This window comes from Crinia signifera, chromosome 7 (assembly GCF_055691185.1).
Source record: "Crinia signifera chromosome 7, ASM5569118v1, whole genome shotgun sequence".
NCBI classification, from domain to species: domain Eukaryota; kingdom Metazoa; phylum Chordata; class Amphibia; order Anura; family Myobatrachidae; genus Crinia; species Crinia signifera.
The window spans coordinates 125,811,053-125,834,038 of NC_139223.1; the positions used below are offsets into that span (position 1 = coordinate 125,811,053).

The 22,986-nt window shown below is 48.2% G+C and overlaps 1 protein-coding gene across 1 annotated transcript in view; it reads right to left on the minus strand.

Moving 5' to 3' along the window:
* CFAP65 (cilia and flagella associated protein 65) overlaps window positions 1–22,986 on the minus strand; it is a 97,385-nt gene that overhangs the window by 13,820 nt on the left and 60,579 nt on the right. The window contains exons 21-29 of the mRNA XM_083153732.1: window positions 20,521–20,587; window positions 17,035–17,145; window positions 15,411–15,602; window positions 15,169–15,318; window positions 12,508–12,651; window positions 12,180–12,296; window positions 11,979–12,104; window positions 10,381–10,452; window positions 3,686–3,900 (exon numbers count right to left, since the gene is read on the minus strand). Of these exons, the coding sequence (XP_083009858.1) occupies window positions 3,686–3,900; window positions 10,381–10,452; window positions 11,979–12,104; window positions 12,180–12,296; window positions 12,508–12,651; window positions 15,169–15,318; window positions 15,411–15,602; window positions 17,035–17,145; window positions 20,521–20,587 (1,194 nt within the window). The remainder of the gene's footprint in view (window positions 1–3,685; window positions 3,901–10,380; window positions 10,453–11,978; window positions 12,105–12,179; window positions 12,297–12,507; window positions 12,652–15,168; window positions 15,319–15,410; window positions 15,603–17,034; window positions 17,146–20,520; window positions 20,588–22,986) is intronic.

A 22,986-nucleotide genomic window follows, 5' to 3' on the forward strand; every position in this document is an offset into this window, starting at 1 on the left:
CCCCTAGCACACATTAACATATCATGCCCATCCCTAGCACACATTACATACTTGGCTGTAGAGCTGCTCCAGGCTCTGCCCATGCTTGGCTGGCTCTTCCTATGGCTGTGGCTGCCAGGCTGCTGCTGCTATAGGGAGGAGGATAGCAGAAGGGTGGGCGGCGCTGCAGACTGCTCAATCTTTAATTCTGCCACTTTGCCAGCGCTGCCCCCTTCTTGTTTTTGATCCCCAGCACGCAAAAAACTCGTGCTGCGCTACCTGCTGGGGATCACCTAAGCAGCCGCACACACACTCGGAGGGGCCGCGGGAGCTGCTGCGCACGACCAAGCATGAGCACCAGCCATTATCACTACTGCAAGGGATGAGGCTGGCCGCAGCCATCTTTGTTGTGGTTAAAGTGCTGTGGCCGTGGCCGATAACCGCGGAAAAGGCGGTCTGTGGCCCAGCCAGGGGGGCGAGCGGCCGTTACATAGCTGAAATGGGCCGGCCCACCAGGAAAAAGCCCGGTATCCCGGTGGGCCAATCCGCCCCTGATGGGAGAGAATACTTTTGAGGGAAATTTGCAGCCACAAAGACCTATAGGTTGCAAGGGTATTGTTGTAACTGCCCCATTACAAACACCCACTGCTATTAATTAATGAAGCTAAGGTTTCTGTTTATAGGGAAAAACTTTTTATTGTACTGTGTACATTGTATTGTAAGGTGTGAGTTTCCTTTAATTACAGCAAAGTACTATTGGCACATTGATACCAGATACATAAGGCTGGGTAGACTGACGTCAGTTCTCTTACATGTCTGGATTTCAGTCTGCTAAACATGAATTATCATATATGCCGGATAATCTGGGGTTATAAAATGTGGAATTTCCAGTTCCAATAGAAGAGCCCATTTATTTCTGTGTAACGAGACGTGTTATTCATTAATCCTAGGTCGCAGGAAAAGGGAAGATAACACAGCACCTTGGAGAAAAACTTGCCATAGCCGTTTGCTATAGCCCACATAAATGAAACTATATGCAAGCACGTTGTTAACAAATCTATTTTAATCATTTTTATATATATATATATATATATATATTATATATATATATATATATACAGTTCAGTAGTACCGGCACTCCTTGGATCAATCACCAACGTTTGTGCTCAGGTGCCTTCTTAGAACGTGAAGTTCAATGTAGTAGATGAAGGAAGAAGCGGCACTCACGAGACTTGTCTTTAGGTGATAAAACAACAGCTTTATTCCAACATGTTTCGAGATATCCTCTCGTCGTCGTTCCCTGACGACGAGAGGATATCTCGAAACATGTTGGAATAAAGCTGTTGTTTTATCACCTAAAGACAAGTCTCGTGAGTGCCGCTTCTTCCTTCATCTACTATATATATATATATATATATATAATGGGCCTTATTCAGATCTGAGCTCAGTACAAATTTGTTCGGAAAATGGGCAAAACCATGTGCACTGCAGGTGGGGCAGATGTAACATGTATAGAGAGAGAGTTAGATTTGCGTGAATTATTTTGTTTCTGTGCAGGGTAAATACTGGCTGCTTTATTTTTACACTGCAATTTAGTTTTCAGTTTCAGCACACCCCACCCAAATTTAACTCTCTTTGCACAGGTTACATCTGCCCCACCTGCAGTGCACATGGTTTTGCCCATTTGCCAAACAAATTTGTACTGAGCTCAGATCTGAATAAGGCCCAATGTACACACACACACATACACACACACAGGTGTTGAGTATCCATTATCCAGATCTCCAAAAACCAAGTATTCTGAAAACTAGGCTTGATAGCTGACGCGTTGAACACCTGACTACAGAGACCCTGATCTCCCCCTTTCCCCAAGTCTCCTCCCTCCCAGGGAGTTCAGCGCATGGCACCTAACAGAGGATGGGGTTTGCGGACGTGCAGGATCTAGCGATACCGCTCGCTCCGTGGCCGTCCGAAGTCCAGAGGCACTGTGGATACAGGAAGCCCTAACCGCCCACATTGCCAGTGAAGCGAACAAGAGGAGGAGGCTGAGGGACATAGAAGGACAGGTAAGAGTGTACCGCGGTTAGGATGAGATGCCAGCCTCCTGCGACACTGACCTGTGCTGCTACCCAGTACCTCATTAACTTTGCTATCACCCACGGACATACCACAGCCACTTGTGAACTTTTACCCAAACCCCACCAATGTGACACAGCACCTTTTGGCATTGAGACATGTGTCACAGAAACTGTTTCATGAGCCTTTATATACCTGACACAAACTTATCCTCTGCGCAGATTCACATATGTAATTATAATTAGACACATTAACAGCTGTGATATAAGTTTTAGTGCATCACCTCACAAGCACAGGTCTCACCCCCCCTCCCCCCCCCCCCACCTATTTAAACCTGCAAGTAGGAACTCTCAGCAATGCATGTTTCACCTTATCAGCATCACTCACAGAGGATCTATGGAATGCAATTTCCCTTGAAGCTCCCAGTGCGAAAAATCTGTGTTTTTTTTTACCATCCGATGTGCATACAATCGAGCGATAAGTCACATGCCCCTTGCGACCTGAAATCGGGTGATGGAATAAGGGCTGGGCTAAATAAACTGGCAGATCGCACATCACATTGTGATATATTGCATGTGTTTAAAAACCACATGTGATGCGATAAATATTATGTGCAGCACATAATATCTTGAGATGCGAGACTTGGCCAACGTGCCATGTGACACATACTATTGTCATGCGATCCATGCAATTTGTCGGTGAGATTGATCAAAATCGCACCATTGTACCTTAGATCTCACAAGTGTATGGGCACGAGTTCACACTGGGCTCATATGGAAAAATTGTCAGTTTCTCAGCACAGTCTAAAGATGGCATACTTGCAAAAGCTTTTGTTTGTGAAAAATCATTTTTGAAAATGGATAAATGAATTGCTTATTGAGACGATCACACATCTCCAGCCACAAGATCATTACATTTGATACAGTGATACAGTGGCAAACGCAGGATTTTTATAGGGAGGTTTCCAAGTGTAATCCAAAATCTCCCACGCTGCAGGGCATTGGAGTAAATATGGGAGTCTGGGGGAGTGGTAACAGCCCAGAATATTGGTCTTTTTATACACTGGATACCGTATAGAATACAGTATTAATATTTAACAGTACATATGGTCTATATAGTATACGCTGTTTCAAACATTTAAATTAGATAATAGAAACAGTACTGCCCTTTCTAAGCTCACAATCTCCCACTTCATAGTAAGGCTCCTGTTTCTTCCTCCTGATAGCTACTCTCTGGTCCTTTGTGGTAGAAGAAGCTGGTACACTAGGAATATGCAGCAGCTTTGCTCTGTCACTTACACTGCATGATGAGGTGGCAACCCTATTGATCATATTACATATCAGTGCTATTGTTGTCATAATTTAAGGCATTTGCCAAGAGGAGGGAGGTTTCCGGGCAACCAGAAACCCTCCTGCTTTTGCCTATGTGATTTGCAATCATCTGGTTTGGACGGACCTCCATTTAGATCACTAAATTCAGAGTTGTGTTATATTTGTATACACAAATCATGTGTGAGACACCTGACAGAATAAACAGCTATGGAAATGCAGATTCCTTGTCCACAACAAGATCTATCGAATGTATCTAGCCGATCACAGATCTTTCATCAGGTACAAAGAAGGCCACTCACCGTTGCTGGAAATGTCTCTGGAAGTCATTGTGGAATTGGTTCAGAAAGTCTGGTATGTGATGTGATCTTGCAGTCACCGACAAGTGGAGCTGTAATGGAATAGGTGATTCAGGTCTAGCCAAGACTTTCTGTGCCTCTTTCTGTGCCCTACGACTCTTTCTGTCTCGGCTGACTGGTGGCCGGGCAAAATCAGCATTCTTGATGGGTGGTAGGGTCTGGTAACAAAATACAGCTCTGTTAAAGAATTCAAACTGGACTTATTACTCTGCACATTCTAAAGATAAGGATGCCCCCTTGTGGAAATTTCAATAACTATGAACATTTCTAGAGGAATACTGTTTTTCTAACATCACATTAATCAGGGTGACATGTCTGCAATCAATCATTTAATCATCACTTTCACATATTGACAAGGATAAAATGTTGTTCGAAAATCCCATTCCTAGCTCCAATGTTATCTGTGATTTGCTAAGAGAATACTTCAGGCTTCCATTTATACCTGCTGAAATCACATAAATCTTCAAGGGGATGCGGTCATTTGGTCTACTGCATTATGGTCGACAGTCATTAGGTCGAATCCATTAGGTCGACATGCTAAAAGGTCGACATGACTCTAGGTTGACATGGGAAAAGGTCGACATGATTCTAGTTCGAAAGGTCATTAGTTCGACAGGTTATTAGTTCGACAAGGTCATTGTCTATGTCGACATTCACAAGGTCGACATGGAGTTTTTCACTGTTTTTTGAGCCAACATGTGCCGACAGGCGGTATTTCATGCCCTACCATCCACTAGGGCAGGGCTGGGCAACACCGGCCCTCCAGATGTTAATGAACTACACATCCCAGCATGCCTTGCATCAGTTTCAGCATGGCCACATAGCAAAACTAATGCAAAGCATCCTGGGATGTGTAGTTCATTAACATCTGGAGGGCCTGTGTTGCCCAGCCCTGCACTAGGGCGTGGTGGGAGAATAAAATAGTGTGCCGAGCGTAGCGAGGCACCGTGCCCGACGCATAGCGAGCGCAGCGAGGGGATGCAGTGCACTTTAAACTGTGTCCATGTCGACTGTGTTGACATTCAGGTAAAAAAACAGTGAAAAACCCCATGTCGACCTTGTGAATGTCGACATAGACAATGTCGAACTAATGACCTTGTCGAACTAATGACCTGTCGAACTAATGACCTTTCGACCTAGAATCATGTCGACCTTTTCCCATGTCGACCTAGAGTCATGTCGACCTTTTAGCATGTCGACCTAATGGATTCGACCTAATGACTTTCGACCATAATGCAATAGACCAACTGATCCCAACCCATCTTCATGGGACAGATAATAAAAAAAATCTTTTTTGTTCAGCCATAAAAGTGTTGCATTACGCAAACTATTGATATATTAATATACATGCCACTAAAACGTTGGGCGTCGCCATGCGAATGCAGGTGGGAACCTGCCTGCCAGGGGTGGGCGGCTGATGTCACAGGACATCAGCTGCCCGCACAGTTCCCAGACCAGGACACCACAAATCTAAGTCAGCCCAGTACGCTATTTTCTTAGTGGGCTATTCTGCGTAGTGAAATCGCATCACATGGCACTTTGTCGAATGGATGTGATGCGATGTGATTCGATCTCACTAGTTAATTTATTCACTGCACCCTGTACAATTTCTGCATAGCACCGCATACCATAACACTAAAAAACGCATGCGATCGCATGCGATTTTATGTGTGTTGCGATTTACCTCAGAACACCCTGTGTATGTGATGCTTAATAACAGTGTGTATATATGTATGTGATGCAAATCCCGAAGCGTGGCTTGCGCGTCCTGCCGACCTTTTCATACCCCCACTATCCACGTCGGTGTGGAGTTGCTTTTATATAGTGTGGTGAGGGCAGCGAGCCACCGAGCCCGAAGCGCGGCGAGCGTAGGCGGAATACATGTTAAGTAATCCGCATCCCCTTGCGGGGCTCGCTGTGCTCACCACGCTTCTGACTCGGTGGCTTGCTGCGCTAGCCACACTATATAAAGTCAACTCCACACCGACGTGGATAGTGGGGGTTTTAAAAGGTCAGGAGGACACGTAACGCATCCCCTCGTGGGGCTCACTGCGCTCGCCACACTTTTGGGATGACGTGGATAGTGGGGGTCTTTTCAGGACACATTCACACCTGCAATATCATACATCTGACACAGTAATGACGACGTGTGTTAACGAATAACTGGTATTTACAATTAAATAATCACAATCTCTTATATATTTAGCCAGATCTGTCACTCAACCCCTGTGGAGAACGTTCCTGTGTAGAACAGTTTCATGTGTATAACGTTCCACCCCCTTGACATCACCTCCCCCCGCCCAGCCAGGGCTACAGTACACACCCACCATTACTCCAGAGGCACCATCCACCATTACTCCTGCACATCCCTACCCTCTGCCAGGACCCCCGCGACCCCCCTCCCGCAAATCGCGGGACCCCCGCGACCCCCCTCCCGCGAATCGCGGGACCCCAGCGACCCCCCTCCCGCGATTCGTGGGACCCCCGCGACCCTCCCGCGGTTCGCGGGACCCCCCCCCTCCCGCGATTCACGGGACCCCCGCGACCCCCCCCTCCCGCGATTCGCGGGACCCCCGCGACCCCCCCTCCCGCGATTCGCGGGACCCCCATGACCCCCCCCCTCCCGCGATTCGCGGGACCCCCGTTACCCCCCCTCCCGCGATTCGCGGAACCCCCACGACCCCCCCTCCCGCGATTCGCGGGACCCCGCGACCCCCCCTCCCGCGAGTCGCGGGACCTCCGCTTTCCCCCCTCCTGCGAGTCGCGGGGGTCCCACGACCCCCCCTCCGCGTGATTTGCGGTACCCCCGCTTTCCCCGCGATTCGCGGGACCCCCGCGACAACCCCCTCCCGCGATTCGCGGGACCCCCGCGAATCGCGGAACCCCAGCTACCCCTCCCTCCAGCGAGCCCCCTCACGCGATTCGCGGGACCCCTGCATCCTCCCCTCCCGCGACTCGCGGGACCCCCCCTCCCGCGATTCACGGCACCCCCCCAACTGCGATTTGCGACCCCCCCTCCCGCAATTCGCGCCGCCCCCTCCCGCGATTCACGGAACCCCCCGTAGCGCCCCCCTCCCGCAATTTGCGGGCCCCCTCGGCACCTTTTGCGACCGCTCCGTAATTCACACATTCGGGGACCCCCCCTCCCGCGATTCATGCCCCCCTCACGCAATTCACGGCACCCCCCACACCCCCCTTCCTGCGATTCGCAGCCCCCCACGACCCCCCCTCCCGCGATTCAAGCCCCCTCCTGCGATACACGGACCCCCGCACCACCCCCCTGCGCCCCCCCTCCCTTGATTCACTCCCCCCTCATGCAATTCACGGCAACCCCCCACACCCCCCCTCCTGCGATTCGCAGCCCCCCCATGACCCCCCCTCCTGCGATTCATGACCCCTCCCGTGATTCATGGACCCCCGCACCACCCCCCCATGACTCACGGCACCCCACGCGCCCCTCCCGCAATTCACGGACCTCCGCAACCCCCCTCCCGCAATTCACTAACCCCGACAACCACCCTCCCGCAATTTGCGGACCCCCCTTCCCACGATTCAAGCCCCCCCGCGCCCCCAGCCCACGATTTGCGGACCCCCTCCCGCTAATCGCGGATCCCCCGCACACCACCCCCCCTCCCGCAATTTGCAGACCCCCCTGACCCCCTTCCGGCAATTCCACCCCCCAGCGGACCACCGCAACCCCGCTCCCGCATTTCACGTACCCCCCGTGACAATAAGGGATCCTGTACCACCACAAGCAGGTACCGCCCCTAGGTGGGAAATCCGGCCCTGGCTGCCGCACTGCAGGTTTCCCCACTGCCCTCTGCACCAGCGCCACAACTTTTATCAATGTCTTGCCCACATACCACTATTATACAGCCTCCTGCTCTCATGCACGCTCACTCCCTCCCAGTGGGAGGAGACGCTCACCCACTGCCGGGAGCTGCATACTGTCCCCCACCCTCCTCCAGTTCTAGGGATGCCCATCGACCATCAATGATTTCAAATAATCGATGGTTTATGGCCGATGTTGAATACTTTTGCCATCAATGTGTGAGGACAAGATGGTTTCCCTACAACGATGGCAAAGGAGAACCGATCAAGTTTCAAATATTTTTAAGGCCACCAAGTTCTGATTGACCCACGGCCTATTCAGTCAGATATAATGGATGACCATCGATAGCTACAACAATCGATAGTTATCCAAGTAATATGTTACTACTATCGATGGCAGGGTGCAAAATCGCCATCAATGCCAACCATCGATGGTGTCTGCACCAATGCCTATCCCTACTCCGCAACAGCCAAAAACCTTTATTACCCCTCATGCCCACACACCTCTATCACTGCCCTGCCTCCTGTTCTCCTGCCCCGTAACTTCCGCCAGTGGAGACCCGCTCACCCTGTGTTGCCCACATTCCCCTATCATGCTTTACCGCCCAGCCTCCTGCTCTCATGCACCCTAACTCCCACCCAGTCGGAGGAGACACTGACTCCTGTACTTCTGTGCTGCCACACTGGACCCTCACCCACTGGCAGAAGCTGCACAGTGTCCACCACCCTCTTTAGTCCCCCGTATGCCCACACACCCCTATCACTACCCAGCTTCCTGCTCTCCTGAACCGTAACTTCCACCACTGGGGAGTCGCTGACGCTGTTTTGCCCACATGCCCCTATCATGCCTCATAGCCCAGCCTCCTGCTCTCATGCACCCTAACTCCCACCCAGTAGGAGGAGACACTGACTCAGGGCCACCGTCCGGTACTCCTGTGCTGCCACGCTGGACCCTCACCCACTGCCAGAAGCTGCAATACAGGGCATCTTTCATACAATTCTAACCATATTTCTCACAATACAAATGTTCACAAATTAAGGGGCGTAGCCCCTTACGCCGGTGTGAAGAGCGCCCGTAGGGCGCGATGAACCACCTCGTAATCACAATAAATAATGACAATAATAACAATCAATCAAGAATAACAACATTAATGAAGAAAAACTGGTATTTCCTTAATAAGTTATAATGAAAGAGCATATTAAATCAAGTAATCACAATAAATAATAACAATATTAGCAATCAATGAAGAATAACAACATTAATGAGGAAAATAATGTCCAAAAAAGATAATACAACAGTCAATTTGCCTTTGGAAGCAGCGTCAGCGCGTGAAGGATGCGCTCAAATGGCTTATCAGCACCCAAAGTTTTACGCCACATGAACTCCTGCAAGTAGGATTGCAAATGGTGACGTGCTGTGCCTCTTTGGCGCTTGTTCCGCCATTTGCAGGAGTTCCAAAGCCGTTCGATGTTTTGTGTGTGTACACCTGTATCGGGGTCAACAAAGTTATATCTGTGATTAACTCTGGCATGATTATATCCAACCTGTTCCAATTGCTCTGTGCTGTACGCCCGCCAGCAATCAGAATAAATGGTTGTGCCCAGCTCAATGTTCTCATTTATGGCCGCCATTAGAGTGGTGGCATCACGTTTTGGCCACTTTCAAGTGAGATCCCGCCAAAAAATCCATTGTTGAGGCAAAACACGGCTGACATTGCTTTTTCTCTTTACAAATAAGCTCTCATTGACCTCAATAATCTTCCCAGGTCCGATACACCGGTGCGCCATCAGGTCCATGGTGCAGGCCTCCCGCATCCATCCATTGTACAGGACCGCAGTTTTGTTAGAAATTTGGAGCTGACGCTCACAATAAATTGATTGATGTGAGCTCCTCTGCCCAGGAATATATAAATCGTATCATGGTGAGGAATGATAAGCGGCACCCCGGCACCAATGGCCTGCTCTTAGGCTCACCTTCTGACGGCATGCTTTGATATGGCACCGCCACATGCACTCCTTAACTGCATGTGCATGGGGTGCCCGTTGGTACAATTCTGTGTCAGCGGCAGCAGATGATGGTGCTGAAAGAATTGGACAGCCTCCTCCTCCTTCTTAGGCAGGCTGAACATATTAGTGACAGGTTCAGCCATTTCGGACAATTCTCCTCCAGGTCTGAGTGATGCTGCCATTCCTGTCAGAAATTCATCTCAGAATGATTCTGACAGGGAGCGGGAATACTATCTCTGACTGACTACGCAATTTACATTACCTATGCTAATTCTGAAACCACATGCGTAACAGACACCACTATAGAAGTACCATATTAACTACTGAAATAGCATCGCATGGCACTCTAACGCGTTGCGATTTCAGTACGGTAGCGTACTTATGCTAACTGGGCACCGTGATAATACACAAGTACCAAAGTCTTGTTAAGCAGTGAACTACTGTGTAGAATGACACAAAAAGGTTGATGTGCACAAGGTCTACATCAACAACACATCGACACATAAGGTTGACACATGAAATGGATGATGTAAGTTTTTAGGAGAATTGGGAACAGTAACCTGGTCCAAAGCATAGCGAGCAAAGCAGTACACTAAATGGGGCTCCACGTGCTCAGGTGTCCACACCGAAAAAAAGAGAAAAAGTCATGTAAATCTTTGCATGTATTAACCTTTTCGATGAAGACCTTTTCACAATGTCGACCTTGTGAATGTCGATCTTTTGCTATCGACTTAATGACTGTTGACCTAGATATTGTATGTCAGCTACTCCACCCCCGCTACAAAGGCTAGACTTCTCACCTTATATCTCTGTATCTCTGTCAGTTGCTGCTTAGCTTGAATCATGTCAGTTCCACCGGACTCTAGACAACACTAGGAAATAATAATACACAAAATAATTAATGACATGTCCAAAACATGTACATATAGAGCCATCCTCATCTAGCCCTTTAATAGGTTTAAAGGAGCCAAAGCTGTCTGATTTAATCCTATGCTAATCACCTACTGTATTGTTCTATATATTGTATTGCAGCTGAGAACAATAGGCCTTGGTGAGCCATGGCTATCCAGAGATGGCTAGTTGAAGAAGGCTCCATCTGTATCTTACCAATGATGGATAAAGCTATACTTAAAATGATTGTTAATAATGCTTATTTCTCCACATTCCATTCGGAGCACTAGAGGGGTGAGTTGAGCAAAAAGAAAAAAGTTAATGATTTCTGACTAAAACATAGCCAAAGCCTGATAGAAAATGTAAGGTTTCTCCTAGGCTTTTAACTTGTTACCATTTTCCAGTAGATGTTCAGGAAAATGGGAAAGCATGAGACTCCTCCTAAAGTGTTTGTACACAGTGACATAACTATAGAGGGGGAAGGGAATGTAGCTACTATGGGCCCAGGTGCTTGAGGGTCCCAAGGCCTAGTAGGCTATCCCCTGTACCTGCTTGAATGTTTTAGTGCGGCATGGTTCCATAGCTTACTTACTGGGAGGGAGGGAGGTGGAATACCTTCCCCCGCCAGTCCCATTCTCAGCAGCTTGAGCAGCCAACCACTGGCATTTGCAGAGCTGCAGTTGGCCAGCAAGTACCCTTCCTGTGAGCTGTATTCCCCACTCCCGTCTCCTCCTGTCCCCAGCTCCCCTCCAAATATAAGTCCTGACTCCCAGTCATTGTCCCTTCTTGTCCCTGGCACTTCACCACCTCCTCCTCCTGTGTCCTCAACCCTTTCCACCAGAAATCTAACTCCCAGCCACTGTCCCCTCTTTTCCATGCCTTTCCACCTCCTCATGTGTCACTAAGGGGGCCCAGTCAAGATTTTGCTATGCTGCCCACAAAGTTCTAGTTACACCCCTGGTTGTACTAGCTGTACAACCAGGGGTGTAACTAGAACTTTGTGGGCAGCATAGCAAAATCTTAATTCTCATCTTAAAAAAAGCTTTGTTAAAGAATGGTTCTGAAAGAAATTGTCAGGCTATTATGAATGAAATCTATTTTCATGGCAGTAATTATTTCTCTTAGAACTATGCAGGGTACAGTTTGCACAATTGCCAGGGTAACAATAGTAAATAGAAAATGTTAGCCATTTTATTTATGTATAATAGATTGAATATCATAAAATATCATAAATACATATATATATATATATATATATATATATATATATATATATATATATATATATATATGAAAAATATGGACATACAGAGGATTTTTTTGTAAATGGCTTGTTTGATCAAGAAAAACTGGGTGCAGGGTGTGTGGTGTGGGCCCCCCTAAATAAATTAGTGGCCTGTGAAAGACAAACAAAACATCTGGAGAGACCTACACAAATACCAGAGAACAGACTCACACAACAATTAATACAATAATGCCCGCATAATATGTTAAGAAGCAGACATACCACCCTTTGACCTCTCCTCTCTGAAACTGGTTCCTTGATCATAAACTCCACTGATTGGCGTTCTTCTTCTTCTTCCCACTCTCGAAGGTCTTGCTCATACTCAGCCAGCGCTTTCTCTATGAATATCTGCCAGGAGATGACAGGCTACAATTATATGCTCCATTACAAGTATTGTCGCCCTACAACGATTGAAATACCAACCTCACACACCAACTCCAGGGTATAGAAAGAGGCTTGTTCTCCAGACTGCAGACTAACCACAACACTGGTACTGTCACCTGGTCGCACTACACCTGACAAAGGAGAGACCTGAAGCGTCTGTCAATAAAGAATCCCAATAAATAAAACAATCAAATGAGCAACTTTCTTCCAAAGTCATCTAGAAACAATCAATACAATTTCAATACACGACAGATAAAAGATTTAGCCAGTAGGCTTCAGTTCCCCAATTCCCGTCAAAATACAATTCATACCTTACACTGCCCTGCTGGAAACAGCGTACATTATATGCACTGACTGTTCTACTCACCTCGCTAGCATTGGATGACCCTGCATACCAAGTAAAGAAAATGGCCTCTCTATCGGAAGTGTTTTTCAAAAACAGCAGACGGCTTGACTTGCAGAAGGTAGGAATATCACCAAATGTCAGTTTCTCCTGGGTCAAGTGAGAAATCTGTAGGAGGTAATAAGAAGAATGTTTGGTACTTGTTTCCTAGCACGGCGCCCATCGTATCGCATACCATAACACTAAATATCATATACGATGGTATGCGATGCGACGCAAGGTTGTACAATAAAATATCGCATTGTATACCATACAATGGCATAGGATGCGATCGTATACGATTTTTGATTGTACAACCACCCTGATGGGTCCTTACAATGTTAAATGGCCCCCCATTCTCAACGCCACCCTCACGATCAACGCCAACCCAAAGCGTGGCGAGCCCGCGAGGGGTGGCGGCACGCATCCTCCGACCTTTTCATACCCCCACTATCCACGTCGGCGTGGAGTTGATTCTATATAGGTCGCGAGCGGCCGTGGAATACGAGCCTGAAGCATGGCGAGTGGACGCGCAATACATGTAAAGTAATCCATGTCCCCTTGCAGGGCTCGCCACACTATCTAAAATCAACTCCACGCCGACGTGGATAGTGGGGGTATGAAAATGTCGGAGGACGCGTACCGCCACCCCTCGCGGGCTCGCTACACTTCGGGTTGGCGTTGAGTATGGGGGACCATTTAACATTGTAAGGACCCATCAAGGTGGTTGTAGAATAAAAAATCGTATACCATCGCATCGCATGCATTGTATGCGGCTATATGGCATGCGATGCGATCGCATAAGATGAAAATATTGGGTGCCGTGCTAGGAAACAAGTACCGAATGTTCTATACATTATATTGTACACAGTGGGGAATATCTACATTATGACAACCATTCTACAGGTAACTATACAAAAGAGAAGTACAACTATTCAGATCTTGAATGTAATATTTTCAGCACAATTTTGAAAATGTAAGCAAGCATCTGATTGGTTTCTGGGCTTGACACCACCAATTATTGAATATATGGAATAAAAATTATATATGAGTGTTATTATAAATGCAAAATAAAGATTTTTTCAGATTCATTCTGGGTCCAGTTTTATCATTGACACAAATTGAAAGCAGATGTACAAGTGCTCAATTGATCATGGTGTGGCTACACCATATATGGTGTGCAAAAAGTGTTCAAAAAAAGATTGGTGAGCATAAATTTATTCTTGATGCTTCCTAAGCTGACGTAGGTATGAAATAAATGTCTATGTCTTTATTCGCAGGTCCAGGATACCCATGGAAATGGACATTTTGGGCATAGCATAGTAAGCAATATACTGTTAGGATAGCCGGATTGTAGTTTGTGACCAGTGGCAAATTTTACCTATGTTCTGCAGGACTGCAGACCCCATTAATATCTGCCGTTTGTAGGGACTCTGTGCTAATCACAGCCAGGGAGGCAGTACCAGAATGTGTGTTCAACCCCTGTGACTGCCAGTCCAGACTGTGATAGCAGAGAGATCGTTTCCTATGGGATGCCCTCCACTGCTTTACCTTAAGTCCTCTCTGGGGTCTACGTGCTGCAGCCAATGTAATCTGTAGATTCCAGAATATTAGTTACTAGCACCGGATTTAAGCCCCACCCCCGAACTTAATCTCAGCCCACTCCTGCCTCTGGATTTACGCTCTGCCTCCCAGTGAATTTAGCCATTATTCACCAGGAGAGCAAGGCTAGGGAGCCAGGAGGAGATCAGCCAGCCCTCCATGCCAGAAAGGTAAGGTGCCGACACTGAAGTAATGAACATGACCACTAATTACAATATTAAAATAAACAAAGAACGGTAAAGTGTGCAGCAGTGGTAGAGCGAGAACACTATTTGGGGGTCCATGTGCTCAGGTGTCGACATTGAAATAAAAAAAAAAGTGAAAAAACTCATGTTGATCTTTATGTGTACTGACCTTTTCCATGTTGACCTTTTGCATGTGTTAACTTTTTTGTCACTGTTGACCTTGTGCATTTTTGACAGTGTAGACTTTGCATGTCGAGCTATTAACTGTCGACCTAGACATGGTCTGTGAGCTGATCCACACCCACTTCGTCATTACGGTCTATGCTTGAGCACAGGTAACTTAAAAAGCACCTCAGGCAATATGATATAACCATCTGGACTCAAGCATATATATCTTTAAAATTCAGACTATAGTGATGGAGTTTGTTAAACACTGTAGTACAGTGATGAGCTATCTGTAATAAATGCACTTGGTTTGATAGACACAAGATAACTATTATGGACAGTGGCATAGCTACGGACTACGGGTGCTGCTGGCTGAGCTGACAGGCGACAAAGGGAGCAGTGCATATTTAATGAGTGCCCCCCCCCCCCCATGCATATGTAATGGCCTTGCTCATCCCATATGCACGGGGCGGGGACCCGCTCATTCACTATACACTGCACTGGGTCCCCGCTCATTAGATATGTACAGGGCGGGACCAGCTCAGCTCTCACTGCTGCCTGGGTCGCCTGTCAGTTCAGCCAGCGGTCCCACCACAGACCCTGCTGGAGCCACTCCCCCAAGCCGCCGCGGGGTCTGCCACATATGTAGCTATGCCACCGATTAATGACAACAATGCATATAAAACCTTTTCACCTGTCCAGGAACTGAGAGCCTCGGAACTGTAGCCAATGGGAAAACATCGTCAAAAACAGCAATATCACCCAGTACACTACGCTCATAGCCAACCCCTTCAAAGGTAATGAGAGCAGAGTCACCTCCTAAGATCTGTACAGGGACAGTCACCTACATGTGAGAGTAAAGTCATTAGTATCAGTAAATGAGCAGCTTCTAGTGCACAGAATAATAAGAAATGCGGTAAGTGTAGAATTCGTTACCGAATAGGTTTTCGCCTCAAGTGGTGAGAAGATCCATTCCACAAAGGCAGTTGACCCTGGTAATATTTCCCCTCTGGGGTTCAGACACTGAAATATGGGGTGGTGATAGTTCTGTTCCTGGATCACCCTCAGCGGCTCCAAATTAATCTCATAGATTACAGCTACAGCCCCCCCGTTAAACAGTTCATAGATCTAGAAAAATAAAAGGCAACATGATCATTACAACAGACTATTAAGGGGTCTAGAAGATTAATAACAAAGAAAACAAAAGAAAAATTAACATAGGGTATAGCTAGATAATAATAAATAAAAGGGGTTCTAACTTCTAAGAAGCTTATAAAGCAGTGGTTCCCAAACTGTGTGCCGTGGCTCCCTGGGGTGCCTCGGGTTGGTGGTACAAGACCAACCAAAATTATTTATGGACAAAACCAGGTTTGGTGACTGGCAATCATAAAATGTGTACAAAAGGAACCATTTACAATATAACTAAACCTAAGGATCACCATATATAAACACAATTCACTTAATTTTATATAATTTTTCTACATTTGTTTGGCCATGGGGTGCCGGGAAAAGACTCTTGTACTCTAGGGTGCTGTGATTCAAAAAAGAATGGGAACCCCTGTTGTAAAGGAAAAGACTGGATAAGCATTAACACTATATTGTGTTAAGAAAGAATCACTATCAAACGAATCATTTTGTCTTACAGTGTGGTACAGTTACAGATATAATCAGTGGCGTAACAATAGTCCCGCAGACCCCGCAGCGGCGGGGAGACGCTGAGTAAAGTGTTGGCGCTGGGGGTCTGCGGGGCTATCATTCCACTGCTGCCTGCCTGCCTGTTCCTCTGCTGTCCCACCCCCTAAGAAAAGATAACACCCCCCCTGCCTTACACACTGCCACTTGCCGACGCTGCCTCTGTAACCGGGATACGTATATGTCCTCTGCGGTCCCGGCGCTCCTCCTCGTTCGGCTCTTGAGTCCTGCTATTATAAAGAAACTCCCACACAAAATGTCTATCCCCTTATAGCAGACCGTTTGTTTGGATGCTAGAGGAGGCCGCGGCCTCCTCTAGCATCCAAAACAATGGTGGGGGGGGGGGTCCAGGGGCGGGGGTAGCCTCACTATCCTCCCAGGACGGTGCTTTCCTCCTGCTCTCCTCACGCTGGCGGGAGTCGGGACCCTTCCTACTGCTGCTGCTCCTCCAGGCAGCTCATTACCGCCCTCCAATGCCTAGAGCTGCCTAGTGGTCGCGCCGGCCCTGGGTGTTCCTATGGTCCAGCACCGTCACCACCCCCGTCCGTCCCTAGACCTTCACTCCATGCTGCGAAGGGACTGGCGAGTGTGCAACTCGCCGTGGCCGTTCGCTGTCAGAGTTTGCACATTCGCAAAAATGGACATACACACACCCTGACCATTGAGATCACAGCGACTGATCCAGATTCGGCCCCTAAATTCCAGCCACACTAACTGGCACATTCCTTGGTGATTTAAATAAGAAATAAAATGCAATCTAGATGATTAATAATGGGGAGATAATTAACACTTAGATAACTAATAAATCAAGGAACCACAGACATTCTAGGTAATCAGGAGTGAGAGGACAAGATGAGAAATGCCGTACCTGTTTTGAAGGACTGGAGCTGCCAATAGCCACAGGAGTAAAGCGATGTTTTGTGGAGGTAAAATGCACATAGCGTTGCTCCTTCTCTACTGTGACTCCAATGAAATTTAGCTGAAGGAGCAAAACATTCACAGGTGAGTATTTCATGTTTCCTGTTAATCATTTATATTTGTAACTTGGTATTTTTTTAGATTACTAAACCCTGCTTTAACTGACATTCACTGGTGCTGAGTGACAGAATGACATGTCTGGTGCTGAGTGACAGAATGACACGTCTGATGCTGAGTGAGTGACAGAATGACATGTCTGGTGCTGAGTGACAGAATGGCATGTCTGATGCTGAGTGACAGAATGGCACGTCTGATGCTGAGTGACAGAATGGCATGTCTGATGCTGAGTGACAGAATGGCATGTCTGGTGCTGAGTGACAGAATGGCACGTCTGATGCTGAGTGACAGAATGGCACGTCTGGTGCTGAGTGACAGAATGGCACGTCTGGTGCTGAGTGACAGAATGGCACGTCTGATACTGAGTGACAGAATGGCACGTCTGATGCTGAGTGACAGAATGGCACGTCTGGTGCTGAGTGACAGAATGGCATGTCTGGTGCTGAGTGACAGAATGGCATGTCTGGTGCTGAGTGACAGAATGGCATGTCTGGTGCCGAGTGACAGAATGGCATGTCTGGTGCTGAGTGACAGAATGGCATGTCTGGTGCTGAGTGACAGAATGGCATGTCTGGTGCCGAGTGACAGAATGGCACGTCTGGTGCTGAGTGACAGAATGGCACGTCTGGTGCTGAGTGACAGAATGGCACGTCTGGTGCTGAGTGATATAGTGGCACGTCTGGTGCTGAGTGACAGAGTGGCACGTCTGGTGCTGAGTGACAGAATGGCACGTCTGGTGCTGAGTGACAGAATGGCACGTCTGGTGCTGAGTGACAGAATGGCATGTCTGGTGCCGAGTGACAGAATGGCATGTCTGGTGCTGAGTGACAGAATGGCACGTCTGGTGCTGAGTGATATAGTGGCACGTCTGGTGCTGAGTGACAGAGTGGCACGTCTGGTGCTGAGTGACAGAATGGCACGTCTGGTGCTGAGTGACAGAATGGCACATCTGGTGCTGAGTGACAGAATGGCACGTCTGGTGCCGAGTGACAGAATGGCACGTTTGGTGCCGAGTGACAGAATGGCACGTCTGGTGCCGAGTGACAGAATGGCACGTCTGGTGCCGAGTGACAGAATGGCACGTCTGGTGCCGAGTGACAGAATGGCACGTCTGGTGCCGAGTGACAGAATGGCACGTCTGGTGCCGAGTGACAGAATGGCACGTCTGGTGCCGAGTGACAGAATGGCACGTCTGGTGCCGAGTGACAGAATGGCATGTCTGGTGCCGAGTGACAGAATGGCATGTCTGGTGCCGAGTGACAGAATGGCATGTCTGGTGCTCAGTGACAGAATGGCATGTCTGGTGCTGAGTGATATAGTGGCACGTCTGGTGCTGAGTGACAGAGTGGCACGTCTGGTGCTGAGTGATATAGTGGCACGTCTGGTGCTGAGTGACAGAGTGGCACGTCTGGTGCTGAGTGACAGAATGGCACGTCTGGTGCTGAGTGACAGAATGGCACATCTGGTGCTGAGTGACAGAGTGGCACGTCTGGTGCTGAGTGACAGAATGGCATGTCTGGTGCTGAGTGACAGAATGGCATGTCTGGTGCTGAGTGATATAGTGGCACGTCTGGTGCTGACAGAATGGCATGTCTGGTGCCGAGTGACAGAATGGCATGTCTGGTGCCGAGTGACAGAATGGCATGTCTGGTGCCGAGTGACAGAATGGCATGTCTGGTGCCGAGTGACAGAATGGCATGTCTGGTGCCAAATGACAGAATGGCATGTCTGGTGCTCAGTGACAGAATGGCATGTCTGGTGCTGAGTGACAGAATGGCATGTCTGGTGCTGAGTGATATAGTGGCACGTCTGGTGCTGAGTGACAGAGTGGCACGTCTGGTGCTGAGTGACAGAATGGCACGTCTGGTGCTGAGTGACAGAATGGCACATCTGGTGCTGAGTGACAGAATGGCACATCTGGTGCTGAGTGACAGAGTGGCACGTCTGGTGCCGAGTGACAGAATGGCATGTCTGGTGCTCAGTGACAGAATGGCATGTCTGGTGCTGAGTGATATAGTGGCACGTCTGGTGCTGAGTGACAGAGTGGCACGTCTGGTGCTGAGTGATATAGTGGCACGTCTGGTGCTGAGTGACAGAGTGGCACGTCTGGTGCTGAGTGACAGAATGGCACGTCTGGTGCTGAGTGACAGAATGGCACATCTGGTGCTGAGTGACAGAGTGGCACGTCTGGTGCTGAGTGACAGAATGGCATGTCTGGTGCTGAGTGACAGAATGGCATGTCTGGTGCTGAGTGATATAGTGGCACGTCTGGTGCTGACAGAATGGCATGTCTGGTGCCGAGTGACAGAATGGCATGTCTGGTGCCGAGTGACAGAATGGCATGTCTGGTGCCGAGTGACAGAATGGCATGTCTGGTGCCGAGTGACAGAATGGCATGTCTGGTGCCAAATGACAGAATGGCATGTCTGGTGCTCAGTGACAGAATGGCATGTCTGGTGCTGAGTGACAGAATGGCATGTCTGGTGCTGAGTGATATAGTGGCACGTCTGGTGCTGAGTGACAGAGTGGCACGTCTGGTGCTGAGTGACAGAATGGCACGTCTGGTGCTGAGTGACAGAATGGCACGTCTGGTGCTGAGTGACAGAGTGGCACGTCTGGTGCTGAGTGACAGAATGGCACGTCTGGTGCTGAGTGACAGAATGGCACATCTGGTGCTGAGTGACAGAATGGCACATCTGGTGCTGAGTGACAGAGTGGCACGTCTGGTGCTGAGTGACAGAATGGCACGTCTGGTGCTGAGTGACAGAATGGCACGTCTGGTGCTGAGTGACATAATGGCACGTCTGGTGCTGAGTGACAGAATGGCACGTCTGGTGCTGAGTGACAGAATGGCACGTCTGATGCTGAGTGACAGAATGGCACGTCTGATGCTGAGTGACAGAGTGGCACGTCTGATGCTGAGTGACAGAATGGCACGTCTGGTGCTGAGTGACAGAATTGCACGTCTGGTGCTGAGTGACAGAATTGCACGTCTGGTGCTGAGTGACAGAATGGCACGTCTAGTGCTGAGTGACAGAATGGCATGTCTGGTGCTGAGTGACATAATGGCACGTCTGGTGCTGAGTGACAGAATGGCATGTTAACAGCCCCTTGTATCCATAGATTAGTACTGGCACTTAGGACCACTGTGCAGTAAGTTCTTTCAGCAGGCAGAGCATAAACTGAGTATTTAAATGATGGCCTCTATGCCTTCAAAATCCCTGCACCCGGCAGACACATGGGGAAGCATCTTTACAAACCATATTGCTGGAAAGCAGAGACATATTAATCTAGAAATAATTATGCATGGCGTACGTACCAAAATCTCCCGGCCATGAGACACTTTTAGGAGGACAGGCAGGCGATCGGTTCCAACAAAATCATGCCTATGCACAGCCGCAAAAGAAGATACAAGAAACATAAATCCTAAGATAGGATGCAAGACAAGTATATTATAATAAATACAGCTGTGTCTTCACAATGGGTAGCAATATAATAAATAAAGCCAATCCTCATAAACAGGGCTACACTAGATATAGAAGTTCTCTACTTGTATCACAAATACAGACCTCTCTCCTCATCCGTGTTACCCTAGAGTTGTGCCTCTATACATCTCATGTCATGATTCTGGGACAGATATAATGGATACACACTATAAGCGGACACAGATTATGAGACCACTCCTTTCTTATGTCAGTGGGTCCAAATCTGACTGATGGCCCCTCCTCCTCCTGTCATCCACGAATCACCATTGTTTCTACCTCTCTCACATCCATTGTGTCGTTCTCAATGTTGTGCTTGAAGGGCTAATTACTTAAGAAGGTGCCCTGAGACTGCATAGGACATGAATTGGGTTTAGGGCCTAATTCAGACTTGGTCATAGGCAAATTTATTTGCAAAATGGCTGGGCACCAGCGGACTGGAATTGTATATAAGGAAGTAGGTAGGCACCAGTGGACTGGAATTATATATACAGCAGTAGATAGGCACTAGCGGACTGGATTTATATACTGCAGTAGGTAGGCACCAGCAGACTGGAATTATATATAAGGAAGTAGGTAGGCACCAGCAGACTGGAATTATATATAAGGAAGTAGGTAGGCACCAGCGGACTGGAATTATATATACAGCAGTCGGTAGGCACTAGCGGACTGGATTTATATACTGCAGTAGGTACTGGTAGGCAGGGCACCAGCAGACTGGAATTATATATAAGGAAGTAGGTAGGCACCAGCAGGCTGGAATTATATATAAGGAAGTAGGTAGGCACTAGCGGACTGGAATTATATATAAGGAAGTAGGTAGGCACCAGCGGACTGGCATTATATATAAGGAAGTAGGTAGGCACCAGCGGACTGGAATTATATATACAGCAGTAGGTAGGCACTAGTGGACTGGATTTATATACTGCAGTAGGTACTGGTAGGCAGGGCACTAGCAGACTGGAATTATATACACTACTCAGTTGCAGCACTGAGTAGGTAGGCAGTGGCACCAGTGGACTGGAAGTACTATATGTAGTATACAGCAGTAGGTTGGCACTAGGACTAAGTAAATATATACTGCAGACGGCAGTAGGTAGGCACCAGCAGAGAGGAGCAGAGCAGAGACACGTCCTATCTGTTCCAACTCCAAAACTGATGTTTTGCCCGTGCGCTGGGATCTGAGGCTGGCGGGAACATCTGAACGCCACTCGGATCCCAACTAGGATTTGAACCATTCAGGTGGACTCGGATCTGGGGAATCCAGGCCTGCTCTTTTTTTCCACATTCTTGATTCTTGATCCTCCATAAACCAGCTTTCCAGTAACAGGGCAACAATTCACTACAGTATGTGCTGCTGTACTCTCCCACCTCCAATTCACCATCCAGAGTGCAACACCATCATAACCACTTGCCCCAGACGGTGGAAGGTCAGATACTCCATTGAAGTGATCGAAGAATGCTCTGTGCAGCACTACAGCTTTCCCCTAACCTCGGCCAACACTGTGGAAGACATAGGCCCTTATTCTGGTTGGTGCGGTAATATCCGCGTGCGTTCGTGCCGCCGATGTTTTGTGTCTGCGCATGTGCAGAGGCGTCTCTGCGCATGTGCGAGCGGGACGCACGGCTTCATTCCGCATGAAATGTGTACACTACGAACAGGGGGTGGAGAGGGGTGTGAAGGGCTGTTTGGGCTCATTACCATATGTTTACACCCCGCATTTCATGGGCTTTCCCATGCAAACGCTGGGCGTATGTATGGTAATGCGGCCGTGACGCACGTGTAGGGGGCGGACATATGACATTGCCGGATGTCAGCTGCCCGCCCAGATCCCTGCTTTTGCATGGAGAAATGCCTGTGTGGTCTGAGGTTGCGGGAGCTGCCTGACCACTCGGTCCTGCATTCAATGGTCTGCGACCATCGAATGATGGGGGAGGTTCCCTGAGATGGAGGAGGTGTATTCATGAGAAATACACGTGCGGTCCGTTCGGACAGCTTCTTACCGCGTACGGACGGAGTTGGCGATCCGTATGGAAGGCGGGGTTAAGGACGCACGGTGCTGGCCGCATATTCGGATCCAGCCGCACCGATCAGAATAAGGGCCATAGTGACATCTTTCCCACAGTGTAGCACTTGGGAGACAGAGGAGGACAGGCAGGGACATCAGATGAGTAAGCAATTTCCTGCGCTGTGCAGACCAATATTTTGTTTGAATTGGAAGGAAACTATATATAGAGAGGGTCCTCATCAAGGATTTAATTTAATGACCACGCTAGTGTTGTGAGTCATCAAATATGCTCAA